This window comes from Macaca mulatta, chromosome 10 (assembly GCF_049350105.2).
Source record: "Macaca mulatta isolate MMU2019108-1 chromosome 10, T2T-MMU8v2.0, whole genome shotgun sequence".
NCBI classification, from domain to species: domain Eukaryota; kingdom Metazoa; phylum Chordata; class Mammalia; order Primates; family Cercopithecidae; genus Macaca; species Macaca mulatta.
The window spans coordinates 29,329,084-29,347,918 of NC_133415.1; the positions used below are offsets into that span (position 1 = coordinate 29,329,084).

At 53.9% G+C, this 18,835-nt stretch overlaps 1 protein-coding gene, 1 non-coding gene and 1 pseudogene across 13 annotated transcripts in view; all 3 read right to left on the reverse strand.

Moving 5' to 3' along the window:
- Positions 1-18,835, reverse strand: part of BCR (BCR activator of RhoGEF and GTPase) — a 136,985-nt gene that overhangs the window by 47,822 nt on the left and 70,328 nt on the right. For 10 of the 11 annotated variants that reach the window (XM_077950565.1, XM_077950569.1, XM_077950566.1 and 7 more), the window contains 3 exons: positions 14,202-14,383; positions 6,765-6,869; positions 6,279-6,464 (listed from right to left, as the gene is read on the reverse strand). In XM_077950565.1, the coding sequence (XP_077806691.1) occupies positions 6,279-6,464; positions 6,765-6,869; positions 14,202-14,383 (473 nt within the window). Of the gene's footprint in view, positions 1-6,278; positions 6,465-6,764; positions 6,870-14,201; positions 14,384-16,278; positions 16,398-18,835 lie in introns of those variants that run through there. The other variant, XM_077950568.1, reaches the window with a different exon arrangement.
- LOC107000589 (F-box/WD repeat-containing protein 4 pseudogene) lies at positions 3,707-6,089 on the reverse strand (annotated as a pseudogene). Its single transcript, XR_013399502.1, has one exon. The product of XR_013399502.1 is annotated as an F-box/WD repeat-containing protein 4 pseudogene (transcript).
- LOC114670724 (U6 spliceosomal RNA) lies at positions 17,473-17,581 on the reverse strand. The gene has a single exon (XR_003720414.1). It is a non-coding gene; the product is annotated as a U6 spliceosomal RNA (small nuclear RNA).

The following is an 18,835-nucleotide window of genomic DNA, read 5'->3' on the forward strand; positions in this document are numbered from 1 at the left end:
TAACAGTTCCCTTCCAGAGCTACTTATTCCTCCCACCCCATTCGCTGAAATGGTGCTATGAGCGGCAGCTGAAGTTCAAGATTGTCAGTGAATCTGGACAAGTGTCTGCACGCAGCACCTTCTCATTCTGGCTGCAGGAGTGTACCCTGGACACGGAGGTCACCCCCCATCCCACCCATGGTGTTCCACGCCATGTCCAGTCCCTTCAGACACATAAGAAATGCCAAGTCCGGCTGCTTTTGCAGAGGAGAGCCTCCTGCTGCACAGACACGAGCCCATCCTGGGCCTGGTGAGGGTGCTCAGGTGTCATGCTGCACACCTGGCAGGGGGAGACTGGCTGTAAGGCGAGAGGTGTTCTGTTTGTTCTTTATTAAACCAATGGCAATAAGAGCGCTCCTCACTGCTCAGACATGCACTCAATTCAGCAACAATTTGCCTTGTGTGTGAGTGCGGCAGACACCTCCATCTCTGGGCCCCACAACACCTTTATGGGCAGCGAGGGAAAAACCAGCAAACCCAGGCCTGGGGAGTGTAAGGGCAGACCCAGGGGACACACTGGTTAGGGTTGGAGACTCCCACTGTAGTTGACTGCAAGCTGGAAGCCCAAGGCATTCACGGCTCCTGGCATTTGTTTTGTGTCAAACCTAAATTTTATTTCCATGTGCATTTGCATCTATATTGAATTTTATGTTTCTACAGATGACAATCCCAGATGCTGGATAAACCAGGCACCCTTGGCACTGTCTGATATTCTGGCCCTGCTCCCTACAGGGGCTGCAAGAAGGGGCTTAGAGTGTATGAGGAAAGGGTAGCAGCCGGAAGACACCTGCCAGGCCCCTGCCATGCTGACCACCCGGAGGAGTCCTTGCGTCCTCCAATTCTAGGTTCTTCCTCATCCGTGCAGTGATGAGGCCCAGAGCTCTTCCTTCTTTCCCTCCTCTGCAAGTCACTGAGTGCCTCCCAGTCAAATTAAGGGCCTGCTTTAGGCCTTGTCACCACAGTGGTAAACAATTCAGACACAGCGCTGCCCTCCAAAGCTGGTGTTCTAACAGGAGAGCGCTTATAAACACATGCATGAACACACACAAGGAATGTAATGGCAGATGGTTACAAGCGGGACAGGGGCTGAGAGCGACGAGGCTGCTTTCAAGAATGTGGTCAGGACCAGGACAGCCTCTCAGAAGAGCTGACAGCTGAGCAGGGTCTCGGGGGTCTTGGGAGGAGGACTCCTTTCAAGACTTTTCCTCCCTCCTGCTCCAGGAGCTCACATCTTCCAGGTGGCTTGTGAGAAGTTCTAAGCAATTCCTTCCCACATTTTTCGCTAATCAAAAACGTGCCTCTGGATCTGATGCACTGAGAAGCACACAGCCTCGCTGCTGTGGTACTGTTACACAGAACGTGAAGCTATTCCTGAGGAAACTGGCAAACCCGAGCAGGTCTGTGCCCTTCAAAAAATGTCAAGGTTGGCTGGGCATGGCAGCTCATGCCTGTAATCCTAGCACTTTGGGAGGCTGAGGCAGGCAGATCACTTGAGGTCAGGAGTTCAAGAACAGCCTGGCCAACATGGCAATACCCTGTTTCTACTGAAAATACCAAAATTGGCCAGGCGTAATTGCAGATGCCTATAATCCCGGCCACTTGGGAGGCTGAGGCAGGAGAATCGTGTGAACCTGGGAGGTGGAGGTTGCAGGGACCCGAGATCGCACCACTGCACTCCAGTCTGGGTGATACAGCGAGACTCCATCTCCAAAAGAAGAAAAAAAAAAAAGGCAGGGTGCAGTGGCTCACACCTGTAATCCCAGCACTTTGGGAGGCTGAGGCAGGCAGATCACCTGAGGTCAGGAGTTCAAGACCAGCCTGGTCAACATGGTGAAACCTCGTCTCTACTAAAAACACACAAAAAATTAGCTGGGCGTGGTGGTGCACGCCTGTAGTCCCAGCTACTGGGGAGGCTGAGGCAGGAGAATCGCCTGAACCCAGGAGGCAGAGGTTGCAGTGAACCAAGATTGCGCCACTGCACTCCAGCTTGGGTGACAGAGATAGAGAGGGAGACTCTATCTCAAGGAAAAAAAAAAAAAAAAAAAGTCAAGGTCATGGAAGACAAGCAAAGTCTAAGGAACTGGTACAGATTGAAGGAGACTAGAGAGATGTGACAACCAAGTACATAACATGATCTTAAACCGGGGCCTGAATCAGGGAATGAAAACAGCTGTGAAGAATGCAACTGTTAACTTGGGGGAAATTTATATGAACTACATATTAAATAATAGTATCTTATGAATGTGAAATTTCCTGAATTTGACAAATTGTACTGTGGGTTATAGGAGAGAATATCCTTGTTCTTAGCAAATATACAGTGAAGTATTCAGGGGGCAAAACATCTTGTGCTTGTGTGTGTGTATGTGCATGTGCGTCTGTGTATGCACAGAAAGAGATAAAGCAAATGTGGCAAAAAGTTACAATCAGTGTATCTGGGTGAAGGCTATACTAAAGCTCTTTGCCCCATTCTTACAGCTCTCCTGTAAGTTTGAAATAATTAGAAAAATAAAAACTCTTGAGTTGTGAAAACTTCAGCCAGAAACATAACCCAGAGCAGGGAAGTCAGCCCGCACAGCCCCACAGGAGGAGGTGGCAGGAGCCGCATTTGAGTCTGGCTTTCTGAACCACTGGACGAGGATCACGAGTTTCTGGGCTTGGAAGAGGCACCGGAGCTGGGCAGGGCACTGCGAGCTCCTTTGGTTCTAAGACTTTTCCAACTGGGAAGCCTGACGGAGCGATGCTGGGCCAACCCTACTGAGCTGGTCATGGGGACAAGGGCAGGCACTGGGCCTATCTGTCCTTGGGGAGTCCCCAGCACCCAGCCCAGGTTGAACACACATGAGTACTCAGCTCATGGTTTTGGGGAACAACTTCCCACTGCAACCCCAGCCTCTCCCCCGAGTCTTCCGGCTGCATCATCTGACACATGAAGGTACCTCAAGGCCTCCAGGGAAGCCAGCGGAAACTTTCCAAAGTTAAATTCCAGTGTTCCTGAGATATTAAAATTTTAAAAAAGTCTCTGAGTGATTTCCGAATATTATTTGGGGAAGAGCTCTGGATGTGTGTTTTTTTTCCCCAACACCACGATTCTCCGTTTCTCAGGAGGGCGGCAGGCCAAGTCACGTCCGCTAGGTGTTTGCTTTTTTTTTTTCTGTGAACAATTGAACAATCAAGCTTTATTTTTACAAAAATGAAAACTGTAGCATGTCTCAACAGCCAGACTGAGTCAGGGCTGGCTCAGAACTCACTCAGAACTGCTGGGTTCCCTTTGCCCTTTCTTGGTTTCAAGGCAAAACCAGGCCACGGTGCCCCAGTAATGAACCCCTGGCCCCGAGAGAGGTTAATCAAGGGTGAGGTCTGGCTGGTGCCAGCCAGCTACTGGCAGCCTCATCCTTCTTTCCAGGAAGGGGCAGAAAGGAACCATCTGGGAAGGTGGCAGCATCTCACCTCACTCCGTAGGCTATCGTGGCTCTAACAAGGGATGTAGGATGGGCCTCTCCAGGCCAGATCCTTGCTCTGGCCAAACAGGGTCGCAAAGCCCGGGTTCAGCCTCATTCCTCTAAAGCAGCAGGTCCTGCCTCTCCAACAGGTTCCTGGGAGGGACTGCATCTCTGGTAAGTCCCAAAGCCCCAGGATTCAGAAGCCTCTAGTGTAAGGTGCCTGAGCACCGGGGTCACAGGCCCAGGAGGACAGTGGGGCAGTGGGGAGGAGCTATCACTGCACCCTCCAGGCAAGAGAGGTCCCTGACTCGCTGGTCTCCTTGGCCCACAGGCAGGGGTGGCCCTGACAGTCATGGGTTTTGAAAATCCAGGACGTGGAGGTCATAAGACAGTGCAGCATAGAGATGCTTGGTGGTGAGACGCAGGCAGTACACAGGGCTGCTGGAGGGGGTTGATGTCAGTGGGAAGGTGTGCAGGCAGCCGCAGGCCCTTTGGCACCGGTCTCACAGCCGTACAACACTGTAGTAGGAGGAACCTGTGGCCAGCAAATGGTTGCCATCTGTCTGCAGACAGTACAGGGTGCTGCTGTGGGGCTCCTCCCACTCCATGACACCTTTCCGGACACTGGTGCAGAGGTCCCAGTAGCGAACGTAGGTGTCATAGCCACAGGACAGCAGTGTGAAAGGGGACTCATACATGACATCCAGCACCCCAGCCCCTGGGAGAAAGTCACTGCCCAAGTATGTCATCAGCTGCCCACTGTTGAGGTCCCAGACTCTCAGGGGTGAGAAGTGCCCGCAACAAGCCGTCTCTGTCACAAAAGAGCTGAGTAATGGGCTGATAGCAATGGACCAGACTCAGTCTTCAATCTGGATGGTGTGTAAACACTGCTCCAGCCAGCCTGAGGCCAAAGGCCACACCTTGGCCATCCCGTCCCTGGAGCCACTCACAGTGATGCCCCCTTTGCAATCCACACAGTTCACCTCCTGTCCATGAGCCGAGTACTTGACAGTGAAGGTGCTGTGAATCTTACCAACGCCAATCTTCCCATCTCCTCCTGCACTGACAATATGCAAGCTGGCCAGCACAAAGTGGCAAATGTCCTCATCATGCCCAGCAAAGACTCCCAGAGCAGGTCGCAGCCGGTGAAGGGCCGTAGCCAGCGGCACACCTGGGCCAGGCAGCTGAGGGCCCGCATGTCCAGGTGAGAGCAGGTGAGCAGCAGCAGCACCTCCGGCAGGCGCCAGAGCGTGGACCCTGCAGCCGGGCAGGCGGCAGACTCCCGAGCTGCCGCCGCCTCCTCCTCCCTGGCTGCCACGGCCATGGCCGCCCCTGTCCCAGAGATGTAGGCCCAAGCCTGACCCCCTCGTCCTTGTGCTCTTCTCAGCCTGGCACCCTCCCAATGCCTAGCCCTGACTCTCCATTCCTCCTTCTTCCCATACTCTTCCATGTGCCTCCTTCCCGGCCCCTGAGCTCCCCTCATGTCTTTTGATGATGCCTCTTGCCCCTTCCTCCATGCTTCCGCCTCCCTGTTTCCTCTCTTGGGCATGCCCTTGCTCCTGCCTCAACCCCCAGCCCCACTGTCTTCTTCGCCGTCTGCGGTCCGGGCTTCCCTTCCGCCCCGCTTCCTCTTCCTCCTTGCCCCTCTCGCTCGCTTTTCCCTTCCTCTTCCCCTTCCTTCACTTCCCCCTCACCACTCTCCCTTCCTGCAGCTTCCTTGCCTCTACGCCCCCCGCCCTCGCCCAGGCCACCGTTGGTGGGGGCGGGGGGGTTCCTGACGCAGAGCCCAGCCTGAGCCACCACCCTCCACTAGGTTTAAAACTGCTGACACACACAGGGAGAAATTGCGGGGGGGGGGCTTCAAAGATGGAGGGGGCAGCATATATCAAAATACAGCCTCCTGCTCTCTGGCCATGGCGGGAAGAGCCCCAGGAAGCAAGAACTGGAACAAAGTAAGTGCCTTGTGTGTTCCTCAAGCCTTAGCTCTGGCTTGGAGTTTGGGGGTTCTGCAGCACAGGGTGGCAGAGGGAGGGGTCCCCCTACGGGAAAGCCACACCTCAGAGCAGAAAACTCAGTCCCCAGCATCAGCCAAGGGGAGGCCCAAGGCCAGAGCTGGGTGTCTCAGCAGTCCAGAAGTGCTGGGGGCAGGGCTTGTAAGGAATCACATGCTCTTCACGCTTAGAGGGGGCCTGGCCTCCGGCCACACCTGCCCCTAGAGGACTTGTTTCCCAGTGGAGGAAGCCTGCTTCAGGGAAAGTGTGTGCACACAGGGTGTGGCGGCGCGCACCTGTAGTCCCAGCCATGCTGAAGGCTGAGGCCGGAGGATGGCTTCAGTCAGGAGTTCTGGGCTGCAGTGCACTACATACTAAGTTTGGCATCGATATGGTGACCTCCCAGGAATCGGGAACCACCAGTTTGCCTAAGGAGTGAAACAGCCAAGATTGGAAACGAAGGAGGTCAAAACTCCCATGCTGATGAGCAGTGGAATCATGCCTGTGAAGAGCCACTGCACTCCAGCCTGGACAACGCAGGGAGTCCCCAGCCCTTTCTAAAAATACCTATCTAAATAAATATAAATTAACAAACCAAAGAACAAACAAACAAAAAAGGCTGGGCATGGTGGCTCACGCCTGTAATCTCAGTACTTTGGGAGGCCAAGTCGGGTGGATCATTTGAGGCTGGGAGTTCGAGACCAGACTGGCCAACATAGCAAAACCCTGTCTCTACTAAAAACACAAAACATTAGCTGGATGTGGTGGTACATGCCTGTAGTCCCAGCACCGGCCCTGGGTCACTCACCAGCTTCTGGAAGAGGTCGCCCACCCGCTGCTGGTGGCTCCACTGCTGCACGCGGGGAAAGAGCCCATCATAGAACTCCTTGTGGATCTCATAGAGCTCAGGCACTTTGAAGAAGATGGTCTCAATCTGCTGACTCGTCAGTACCGGCTGAGAGGTGGTGGCAGCAGCTTTCAAAGGCTTCATGGGCTGAAAGAGGACACAGGTGAGGTAGCACAGGTGAGAGGGGCTGCCATCTGTCAGGTGCATTGTATGACAGTAGACAGTCATGGTTACCTGACATATGCACTTTTATTTTTAAATTACATAACAAATACAATTTTAAAACCAGCTTGGTTTGGCAACTCAGTCTTCCACTGGTATCCACTCCAGGGATGGCGAGCTGTACCCAGGCTCTGACAGCTGACCTAGGACTTAAGGGCAAAGAGGCTCCCCAACCCTGTCATCCTCCCCCTTCCCGCCCTGCTCAGCTCCCTAAACCCTCCTCACCAGCAGCAGTGCCTCCAGGTGGCTCAGGTAAGTCTCCTCACTAGCCAGGATTCCAGACAGGACCCATTTTCTCATCTCCAGGCCCTTTTCCAAGTCCAGCTCACTCTGCAGGAGAAACAGACAGAAGTCAGCCTGGAAGGGCGGTAGGGGGATGCTTGCATCAGGGCCCTCTGAGAGAGGAGGGCCAGCTTGTTGACCTCTGGACAAACCCCTGCCCCTACGAAGGCTCCACATGGAATTAGAGAGGCAGGGGACCCTCCGCACATACTAAGCCACATGCTCGTGGTCGCTGAGAATCCCAGGGGTTCATCTGGCAACACCCAGGGCCACCCTTAGTCTTGCCAGACCACGAAACAGAGTTTGGTGTGGAGCAGGCCGGGCCAGGCCTCGCTCCACACCTTCTGCCTGCAACCCAAGAGCAGCTGCCTCACACAGTCGAGGAAGGAGGAGGCGGCTCTGAGCCGAGGGGGCGTCGAAACCCACAGCATGGCCACCTGGCTCCTGCTGCAGCCAAGCTCCACTCCCCACTGCTCACCTGGGGCCCTCCTCACCTGGATTCTCTGACTGCTGCTGCCACGTGACCGACCCTTCGACTGACGCCCTCCAAGCAGCACCGCCTTCTCCAGATGTCCTCCCTCCCAGCCACAGGGACTGCTACCACCTGCTCTAGAAGAACCCTGTCCCTGGGGCTCAAGGCCTGTGTCCCCTGACCCTGCTTTTCAGACCCCAACATCACTGGCAGGGACCCTCTTACGCGAGGGCTTTGACAAAGTCCCCCTTCCCATTAGCATCCCTGCCGAAAGTTCATGGAAGCTCTACTGTTTTTGTCTCCAAATGATGAAGCTGACACATTGTTGGATGTTGAAGTAGGGGACAGAGACCATGGGAGGCCACCTTCTAATCCTAGTTATGATAATGTCTCCCTTCCCCACTCAGATTCATGTTGAAGCCCTAACCCCCAGTACCTTAGAGCGTTACTGGATCTGAAGGCAGGGCCTTTAAAGAGGTGATTAAGCTAAACTGAAGTCAAAAGATTCCATGTGTCCCATTCTTTTCTTTTTGAGACGACATCTCGCTCTGTCACTCAGGCTGGAGTGCTGTGGCACAGTCACAGCTTACTGCAGCCTTGAGAGCCCAGGCTCAAGCAAACCTCCCACCTGAGCCTCCCAAGTAGCTGGGACCTCACGCACCCACCACCTTGCTCTGCTAACTTAAACATTTTTGTGGGGTCCAGGCGCAATGTCTCACGCCTATAATCCCAGCAGTTTGGAAGGCCGAGGCGGATGGATCACCTGAGGTCAGGAGTTCGAGATCACCAGCCTGGCCAACATGGTGAAACCCTGTCTCTACTAAAAATACAAAAATTAGCCGTGTGTGGTGGCAGGCACCTGTAATCCCCGCTACTTGGGAGGCAGAGGCAGAAGCATTGCCTGAACATGGGAGGGGGAGGTTGCAGTGAGCCGAGACCATGCCATGGCACTCCAGCCTGGGCAATAAGAGCGAAACCCCATCTCAAAAAAAAAAATTTTTTTGTGTGTGTGTGTGTAAACAAGGTCTTGCCATGTTGCCCAGGCTGGTCTCAAACTCCTGAGCTCAAGCAGTCCTTCCACCTCAGCCTCCCAGAGTGTTGGGATTACAGGCATGAGCCACGGCACCCCACCAGGACCGGAGTGCTGGTAAAAGAGATTAGGACACAGACTCAAATGGAGGGAACATCATGTGAAGACACACAGAGAAGACAAGTCCACGAGAGGGGCCAGAGAAGAAATCAACCCTGCCCACCCCTTGATCTTGGACTTCAGGCCTCCAGGGCTATGAGAAAGTAAACTCCTGTTCTTTAAGCCCGCTAGTCTGTGGTGCTTTGTTACAACAGTCCCCGCAAAGGCATGACACCAAAGATGACGACGCCAAAGGCCACAGAAACCGCCGCCTGACTTCCTGGTCACTCCCGTCTGCTCCCTGGCCACTGGCAATGTTGGAGGCTGGCCGTGCCCATGGCAGATGTCAGTGCTCCACCGGGCTGAAGCCATGCTCCCTCTGTCCCGCCTGTGCCCACTGGCCCTGCCTGCAGTCAGAAGAAAGTGCGTGAGTGCACGCGTGTGTGTTTGTGTGTGCGTGCGCGCGGGGCGGGGGAGGGGGGTCAGGTCTGGTGTCTGTGACAGCCCCACCCACTTCTCCACTGATTGCTGGGCTCACAGGTATGGAACTGGGGTGGTGGTCCCTGATCACTCACTTTCCCACTTTCAGGGAAAATCACTGGCTGCGGGCAGGCTCCTCGTTGGCCCCGCTGACATCTAGGCCTAGAGGAGTCTGTCAGGGGCTGTGTGGCATCCTGCGCCTTGTAGGATTCTGTGAAGCATCCTTGCCTCTACCTACCGTATGTGAGTAACACCCTCTCCCCCGATGTGTGGCAGGCACAAATGTCTCCCGGCGCTGCCACACATGCCCTGGGAGCAGAATCACCTCCAGTGAGAACTGATGGGTTTCAGGAAGGATCTGACTGAGGTTACCTCAGGCCTGATGCTATCTGTAGAATTTGGAATCAGGGTCCCAGCACAGCCCCTGCCTACTCCAACCCTGCTGTCCTATTTCCCTGGCCCACTAGAAGGGAGGCATGTCATGGTATGGACAGCAGGTTCAACACAAAGCACCCAGGGCCTGGCCTGCCCCATGGTCTCAGGCAAATGTACTCTGGCCCTGAGCCTCCACTGCCTGGGGAGGGAGCCCCACCCTGTGCCCCACTTGAGTCCCTGGGGCTTGGACCACACATCTTCACTTGCCCACTGGGACCATCTAAAAAGCCTTCCTGGGTCACCATTTTGCCCTGGGAATCTCCTAAGTGTGTGCACACTTGTGTGAATGTATGCATGAGCTGTCAGCATGCCCGGGTGCCTGTGTATACGTGTGTATATACATGCATTTATACACAGGTACGTGTGTGTGTGGAGGGGACAGCCATCAAGATCTGGGTGGACAGCAGCTCCAAGGAAAAGGACACGCAGGTCCCATGCACACCTGTCCCCCCGGCAGGGTAGGCAGTGGCTCCGCAGGTGGGATCCAGGCCATGGCTGTGCTGAGCTGGGAACCTCCTTTCCTAGCACAGTGCCTGGAACACCCAGGTGCTCAATTAAGATTCGTTTAATAAATCAGTGAGTGGATCTCAAAGACCTGGCTGTATCCTAGTATTGGCTGTGTTTTTATGAATCTCTGAGGGCTCCTTCAGGGTCTCCATACTCTCACTTGGAGACAATTGGGTCCAAGGAACCCAGGACTGTCAATTGAGCCTGACTCGGTGCCCTGAAATGCTTCCCAAGTTCAGCAAGTCTGCTGCCCATGTTGCACATACACATAGGGTGGGGTGGCCTATGACACTCCCTCTCTGCCCATCATGAATGGTGGAGTCTTGGGGAAAGCAGCCCCCAGCTGCCCTGCAGGTGCCTCCTACCGTGCGCAGATGCCGCTCCCTGCTCCATGAGAGAAGAGGTTAAGGGAATGGTGGGCCCCTTGGGCAGGGCCACCCACCCAGCCTGCCAGCTCTGCTCATGTTCTGAGGACAACCTTGCTACTATGAGTACGAAGGGGCCTGCAGGGCCCAGGGAGGCTGCTATGGCTGCAGAGCCCATGAAGGCCCCACCCAGTGTGAGATGCTTGTGCCCGCGTGGGTGGGAGCACTGTGTCTCGTTCTGTCCACGTGGTTTGGAAAGCCAGGAGGAAAAACAGCGCAGGCAGGAAGGCAGAGTCTAGCTCTCCCTCCCTATTCTGAAGGGCAGGGCCGCTCAGGGAACATCTGGCCCAGGGCATGGACTGGGTAGGGTGGAGACAAGACTCAGGATGAGGGCACTTCTCCTTAGACTGAGAATCTTCTAGAGTCCTGAATAGTGCTGGTGGCATCAGACAGGGATGGCTCAGAAACCAGCCAAGTCCACGGAGAGAAAACGAGAGAGCAAAGGGCAGGGCCCAGCCTGGGGCTATTTATAACTCAGAACTGTGCTCGTGCCAGTTAAGGGAAAGGACGTGAATGCAGGGAGGGCCATGATGGCAGGCAAGGAGGCTGGGGCGGGTAGGAAGCCGGAGGTAAAGGGAAATTGGAAAAAGAAGTCAGTGACATGGAAGTAAGTACCTCCTACCATGATCCTACCCAGGCAGGTACAAACACAAAACCTGAGGCTAAATAAAAGCCAACAAAGAACCCACAAAACAAAATGGGCTTGTGACAACCAAGCAGGAAAAGCTGACAGAGAACGAGGTGAATAAAACTGTTGTCAGCTGACTGCTGCCAGGCCCACAGGTGAGCTGAGGGAGGGAGCTGGAACTGAGCTTCAGGACAAGGCAGAGCGCAATGAGGCCCCTTCTAGTCCCTCCTCCTAGTTTCCCTAATCTGGGGGAGCCCAGTGGTGATCAGGGTGCAAAACCCTGGCTGCAAGGGGCAGGCTGCTCCGGGCTGGGAGTGTGCAGTGAGCACCGCTGCTGGAAAAAGGACCCTCTTCTGCTCTGGGCAAGGGCAGATTTTCATTAGCAACAGACTGGACATTGTCCTGCAGCCCAGCCAGCGAACACCCCAAGAACCTGGCCCTGATGGCATACAGAGGGCAAGGGGCTGGCCACTGTGCAGGGTCCTGGGGCTGCAGGTTGTTGCAACAGGCCAACCTGTGTGAATCCTTCCCACAGCACCCTGGGCAAGGGGGCACCTGGCCTCTGTCCAACCTCTGCCTACACTACGAATGGGTATTCACAGAGAAGACCCGTGCCACAGGAGTCCACTGAGACCCCAAATTGCCAAAAAGTTCCCTGAGGGCTTCCTGGTGGCCCCATGGCCCAAAAGACTCAAGATCAGCATCTGGGACCAAACGAGGGGTGGGTGGCGTGCAGGGGGAGGGGGATGAGCACACTGATGCCCACGTCCCACTGGCTGGTCAGGATCAGCATGCCTCTGGCCTCAAGATCACCATGCTCCCTGGGGGAAGTGAGGTGTCCTAGGAAGCGACAGCCATGTCTTCAAACCAAAGATCAGAAATGAAAGATGACATTTGCATGGCTTGTTGCGTGGCTGGCAGGGAAACCAGGAAATCAAGGCTATGCTTGTCTCCAGAGCAGTGAAGGGCACCCGTCCTGGGGCCCCAGCCACTGGGAAGGAGCACCAGAAGGTTTCTAGAAAGGAGCTACACACAGCTCTCCAATCAAATCCCCTCCTCTTCAGACCAGCTCTGGGCCAGGGGGCGTGCTTGGGACTGGAAACCCTGGACCTGACAGGCAGAGATGTGCAACCTTCTGCAGGATGTGCACCATGAGAAACGTCTACAGCTCCTGTGAGGGCAGAAGCAGGGAGCAGGGGTCGGGGGACCAGGATCTGGAGTGGCTTCACAGAGGAGGAGCCCTGCACTAAAAGGTGAAGGCTGTACTCCAAGTCAGAGCCAGGTGTGGGAGGGAGGCCCCCTCCCCCGGACAGGGACCAGGGGCACTGAGTGGGCAGATCAGCTTCCTTTCGGGGCCAGAAGTACATCAAGGACTGGCTGGGTGAAGATAGCCCTCAAGGATGATGGAAAGAAATAGCCTTTCTTAAGTTCAGCATTTAGCCTACCTGAACTTAGTACCAAAACCACGCTCACAAAGCAGCAAGAGAGAGGATACACCAAGAAAGACAAGACAGATGAGGGAGAGAAAGTGTGTCCACTGAAGAATCAGGAAGGTTTCAAACCCTGGAGCTGCGTGGCCCAAGCAAGTTACTTCACCTCTCTGAACCTCCTAGTCTGTACAAAGCTGACGCTAGATGTGGGATTGGAAGCTACCTAAGGCAGCAGCCTGTGTGTGCTGCATGGAGCAGGTACATGTTACCCACTGGCTTCCTCTCCCATCCTCTCAGTTCAGGACGAGAAGCCTGCCCAGCACCAACGCCTTCAGAAATCACAAAAGCATATACATAAGCAGCAGTCCCGGGCCTGCAGCTAACGCGTCAGCCCCAGAGAAAAGCAGCTCAGTGAGAAGATGCACTTCTGGAGCTTCCTTATAGAACCAGGGGAAAGTCCATCCCTCTCGTGTTCTTTTTATTATTATTATTGTTTTTTTGGTTTTTTTTTTTTTTTTGAGACGGAGTCTCGCTCTGTCGCCCAGGCTGGAGTGCAGTGGCACGATCTCAGCTCACCACAAGCTCCGCCTCCCAGGTTCATGCCATTCTTCTGCCTCAGCCTCCCGAGTAGCTGGGACTATAGGCACCCGCCACCACGCCTGGCTAGTTTTTTCTATTTTTAGTAGAGACGGGGTTTCACCGCGTTAACCAGGATGGTCTCGATCTCCTGACCTCGTGATCTGCCCGCCTCGGCCTCCCAAAGTGCTAGGATTACAGGCTAGAGCCACTGTGCCCGGCCTATTATTTTTTTTTTTTTTAAGATGGGGTCTTGCTGTGTTGCCCAGGCTGAGTGCAGTGGTGAGAATCACAGCTCACTGTAGTCTCGAGCTCCTGGACTCAAGCAGTTCTCCCACCTGAGCCTCCTGAGTCACTGAGATTATAGGTGTGAGCCACCGTGCCAGGCTACGGTGTTGTCAGGGTAGAAATCATCTAGAAATAAGCTAAGCAGAGTGGGGAAGAAATCTGTTATCAGGGACCAAAAAGACAGAAAGGAGCAACTGCCCTGGGGCAGTGATTTTCTCAGCCCAAGAAGGAAGGAACCCAAGAGGTCGAGTTGGGGGATATGCACCAATGGCAAAGGGTGAGCATCTGGGCCCCAGAGCACTGCTGAAGCAGCCCCCTGAGCAGTGGGACCAGCGAGAGGAGTCAGAACTTCATGCAGGGCCGGGCGGCCCAGCACCACCCAGCCTGTGACCATTCCAGGCTATGTCCTCACGTGAGTGGGGGCGCGGATTCACTGCTTTCTCAGAGGGCATGGCAGAGCTTGTACTGAATGTGCCGCTGCTCACTAGCCATGATACCTTGGGCAAGCCACCACTGGACTTCAGTTCCACATTCGTAAAGTGGAAGTGACAGCAAGGCCAAGAATTACTAATGAGGGTCAAGTGAAAACTCACAGGAAAGGCTCTGATCACATGGATGGAGCCAGCTTTGGTAAAAGGGAGCAAGAAAACTTTATGAAGCAGAGACCCAAGCCCAGATACCACCCGGCTCAGCAGCGTTGCCGATGCCACCATGCAGGTCTTGCTGGTTTTGGTGGTTGCCTCTGGTGCTGACATTCTCAACCTCAAGACCACGTGCTGCGTGCCTCCTCCATGCTCAGTTCAAAGCATCCCCCGATCTCCCTGACCAACACGTCTGGCAGGCTGTCTGTGTACCACATGTAGAGATGAGGAAGGAGTTTTTGGTAACCCCCTCGGCTTCCAAACCATTGGCTGCTCCACCACCTACCTGCTATGTACCCCTGAGCATGGGGCCGCACTTCAGGGAGCCTCACCTGGCCCTCCTGCCACACGTACACCATGGGGACTCACCGCTTTAGTGGACTCCAGGGCTCCCGAGACCAGCGCATCCCGGCTGCCCCTGCCCTTGCTGCTGAGGTGGGGCGATGAGGAGGGCGAGTCATCAATGTAGGGCAGCCCGTCTTGGTGCCGGCGCTGCTCCTCTGCCCGGTCTGCCGCGCAGCCGTACCCAGGTGGTGTTCCGAACGAGCCATCTGTGTGTGCAAAGCATCCTGTGTTAGAGACAGAGAAGGGAGCATCCATACCCAACCTGTCCCAGCAAGCACCCAGCTGACACCATCTCTGTCCCCAACAGGCATCTCACAAGTACCTCGGGTATGCTGATGTCCCCTTCACAACTGACTGGTTAACGACCACAAGGTGAGGGGTGATGAACACGGGCTCACTGCCCAGACAATACAAGGGGCTTTCTGAGATACGTCTGCCCCCGGCAGGGGATTGTGACTTAAGAAATGTATATTTGATCTTTGCATACCCCACTCCCTACTTTCCTGGCATGCAGTTCCTAAAACCCTTGGAATCTCCAAAGTAATACATGTCTTTATGTGTGCTAATAAATGACAGGTGGCTGGGGCTCCTGGATAGCCTCAGGAAGCGGGCTGGTTGCCAGGAGAATCAACCACATGATTAGACAGTTGGCACCCCCAACTCTCTGGGGAAGAACCACAGCTAAAGGGTGAGTTGATCACTAATGGTCAGTGATGTAATCAATCATGCCTACACAATGAAGGCTGTCCAAAAGGCCAGGGTTAGGAGAGCTTCCAGGTTGATGAAAATGTGGCAGTGCCTGGAGAGGGCATGGGAGCTCTGCACCCCTTCCCACAGACCTTCCTCTATGCACCTCTTCCATCTGGCTATTCCTGAGTTGTGTCTTTGTATTAAAAACCTAGCAAGTTATTTTCCTGAGTTCTGTGAGCCTTTCCAGCAAGTGATCAAACTCAAGGAAGGGGCTGTAGGAGCCTCCAATTTATGGCCAGTAGACAACCTGGACTTGCTACTGACACCTGAAGTTAGGGGCAGTCTTCTGGAGCTGAGCCCTTAACTGTGGGATCTGACGCTAACTCCATGTCAGCACTGAGTTGAAATTGTAGGACACCCAGCTGGTGTCTGCAGAGAACTGCCTGGTGTGGGAAAAAGCCCCCACATTTGGTCACATAAGCTTGTGTACAGAGAAAACAGTCGGTTCTCCCTCATACAGGGGGGTTGGGTTGCTATAGAAAGGGGGACCCCTGGCCAGATGCAGTGGCTCATGCATGTAAGCCCAGCACTTTGGGAGGCCGAGGTGGGCAGATCACTTGAGGTCAGGAGTTCAAGAACAGCCTGGCCAACATGGTGAAACCCCATCTCTACTAAAAATACAAAAAATTAGCTGGGCGTGGTGGCAGGTGCCTGTAAGCCCAGCTACTTGGGAAGCTGAGGCAGGAGAATTGCTTGAACCCGGGAGGTGAAGGTTGCAGTGAGCCAAGATTGTGCCACTGCACTCTAGCCTAGGTGACAGAGCAAGACTCTGTCAAAAAAAAAAAAAAAAAAGAAAAAGAAAAAAAAGAAAAAGAAAAGAAAAGGAAAGGAAAGAAAATGAAAAGAAAAGGAGGAACCCAAAATGTTACCGTCTTGTTCTCTGGAATGGTCCTTGCACACCCTGCCCATGGGGTCTGATGGGGTGAGGAGCACAGGCCAGCATGCTGGCTGGGGTGCAAGTCCTGGCCACCATGAGCCGTGAGTCCTACCATGTTCTTCCCATCCCAGCCCAGGGAATTAGGGCTACAGGTTCCCCCATCCCTTGGTCCAGCCCAGCTTCTGGATGACTCATAGCCCACCTCCCAGCAGGTCTGTCAAAATCCCAGACCACCTTACCCCAATGTGAGTACCCGCAGGAGGACAGAGTGGCTTATTCTACAAGAGTCCCCCTGCCTGTTGGGACTATCTGGTTATACGGAGTAATTCATTCCTCCCAGAGGCACCTGGAGATAATCACTCCCTTCCTCTCAGGCTGAATGACAAAGCCCAACACGTGTTTCCAAGGCCTTAGCCATCTGGAGCTCCTCGATGGCCTGTCCTCAGCCTGAGTTTTCTAAGCCAGTGGACTCACCACGACCATTGTCAACCCACAAGGATCTTCTAGCCCGATCCATGGCTCATATGAGGATCCCTTCTCCACTCCTTCCAAAGGGGGCCTCTGAGGCCCATGGGACTTCTGAGAGCTCACCCTGATGGGGTGGCGTCACTCTCACCATGAGTCACCTGTAAGTAGCCCTGCCCAAAGGTTACCAGCAGAGGTGACCTCGGTGTTCATTCACGAGTTTACAACTGCCACCACACACACCCAGGCTGGGTGGGCACAGGGCTGCCCTCAGGCATTCAGAGCAGCTGACCCAGCAATCCTGAAGCGGGCACAGTTGTCGTTCCTTTCCATGTGGATGGCCAGGGGGGAGCCGTGTGCCTGGAGTGATCTGCCACTAGCTGTGAGTGCAGGTGGCCGAAGTCACGGCTTCCTTGCGCACCTCTGCCTCTCCCTCTCCCAGGTTCTCCACTTCCTGTCCCACAGGACTCAGCACTCTCTAACAGGTGTCCCCAGCCCTGGCTGCACATCGACAACACCTGGGAGGCTTTGAAAACAATTTCACTGGGATCCACACAGACCTGCCGAATCTGAAGCTATAGGGGCTTCCTGGGGAATCCAGCTGGCAGCCAGGGCTGAGACCTGCTGAGCAACCCCAACCCAGCGTCTAGCACTTTGCCAGCTGCTGACCTACAGCACTGTCCCAGGTGACTGCACACAGCTAATGGCTGCAAAGGCCAGGCTGGGTTCTGTTTCTGTGCGTATCCAAAGGAGAATTCCAGGAAGAGGCTGGGTCTGGGTTGAGCACAGCAGTCAATGTATTAAGACATCAAGAGCAGGGGGCACCCACCAAGTCCCTCAACAAGCTGTATGGAGGAATCTGGTCTCCTTGATCCATGGGACATTGAGGGGGCTCCAGGTACCAACATCACCATGTTGGTTATCAATGCTCAGTTCCTTTGGCCTTTGGGTGGGGCAAGCGAGCCGTGGTGTAATCCCTCGGAAGCAAGGCTCGGGCCCTCCCCGTTGCTACCTCTCTGTGAGTTATCCACATCACTGAAGCCATCCATGCCTCACCTTTCTTGACTTCATTTATTAATTTTTTTTTTATTTTTTGTAATGAAAACCACAATTTCGTCATTGGGTGCCACCCATTTTTGCTTAGATTCACACTATTTCCTTAGTGCTAGTTAGCAGATACTGAAATGATCTTCGCAGACTGCACAAAATGTGGAACGCTTCACGAATTTGTGTGTCATCCTTGCGCAGGGGCCATGCTAATCTTCTCTGTACCGTTCCAATTTTTTAGTATATGTGTTGCCGAAGCGAGCACGACTTCATTTATTAATTTAACAGAGACGCTGACTCGCTATGGTGCCTGGGCTAGTCTCCAACTCCAGGGCTCAAGCAATCCTCCTGACTCAGCTTCCTTTTTTTAAAATCATGCATGTGAACTAGACAATCGATAAGGATCCTCTAGCTCTAAAATGCTACTGTCACTATTAGATGAAGGCCCTGCCATCCCCCCGGCCTCCTTCAACAACTTCCTTACACTAGTCTCCCACCCCATGACCCTCCAGATTTGGCTTTTACATTAGCTCGGAATTGTCAGCGACTACTAAATGTTCTAGCAGGAGTGTCCAAGTGCCGAAGGGAGACAGTACACTCATGGGTTCGTTTTGTTTTTGGTTGGGCCAGCAAAGCCCCTTCCTCATCCCTCTTTTCCACTTATCACTAGAGAAAGAGACTAAAACCACAGCTTCAGGCTGCGAAACATCTAAAATGAAACAAACAGCTGGGCGCGGTGGCTCACGCCTGTAATCCCAGCACTTTGGAAGGCTGAGGAAGGTGGATCACGAGGTCAGGAGATCGAGACCATCCTGGCTAACAAGGTGAAACCCTGCCTCTACTAAAAATACAAAAATTAGCCAGGCGTGGTGCAGTTACTCGGGAGGCTGAGGCAGGAGAATGGCTGAACCCGGGAGGCGGAGCTTGCAGTGAGCCCAGATCGCGCCACTGCACTCCAGCCTGGGCAACAGAGCGAGACTCATCTCAAAAAATAAATAAATAAATAAATAAATAAATAAATAAAATAAAATAAAACAAAACAAACAACAAAATAAGGTTGGTTAGACCTGCTTTTAACCAACGGTTTTGCTGTTTATCTAAAGATGATCTTAAGACATCTTCATCACCTGGTGGAGCACCTTTCATCTGAGCGCTTTCCACGCCCATGACTACACTGACTCCCAGGCAAGGCCAAGTCAACACCCAGTAGGGAATCAACCCAGCAAGAACTTCAGGGTCAGACTCGCGGTCTCAGGGCTTGCTCCAGAGTAACTGGAAGACTCCACAGGTGCAAAGCCACGTGCTGACTTAGCAACGTCCACGCTAAAACCTGGTGCAAGAATCAAGTGTCCGGTGAGGGTTTGCCCGCCCGTGTCCAGTGAGACTTTAAAGTGGACACGTCACCCCGCCAGGTGAGACAGAGAGACCAGGTCTCATGGCCAGACTCTGCTGGGGAATTAGGATGCTCCAGACCGCTAAAACCCCAGCCGTTTCCCCCTCTGCAGAGATCTCAAATCAA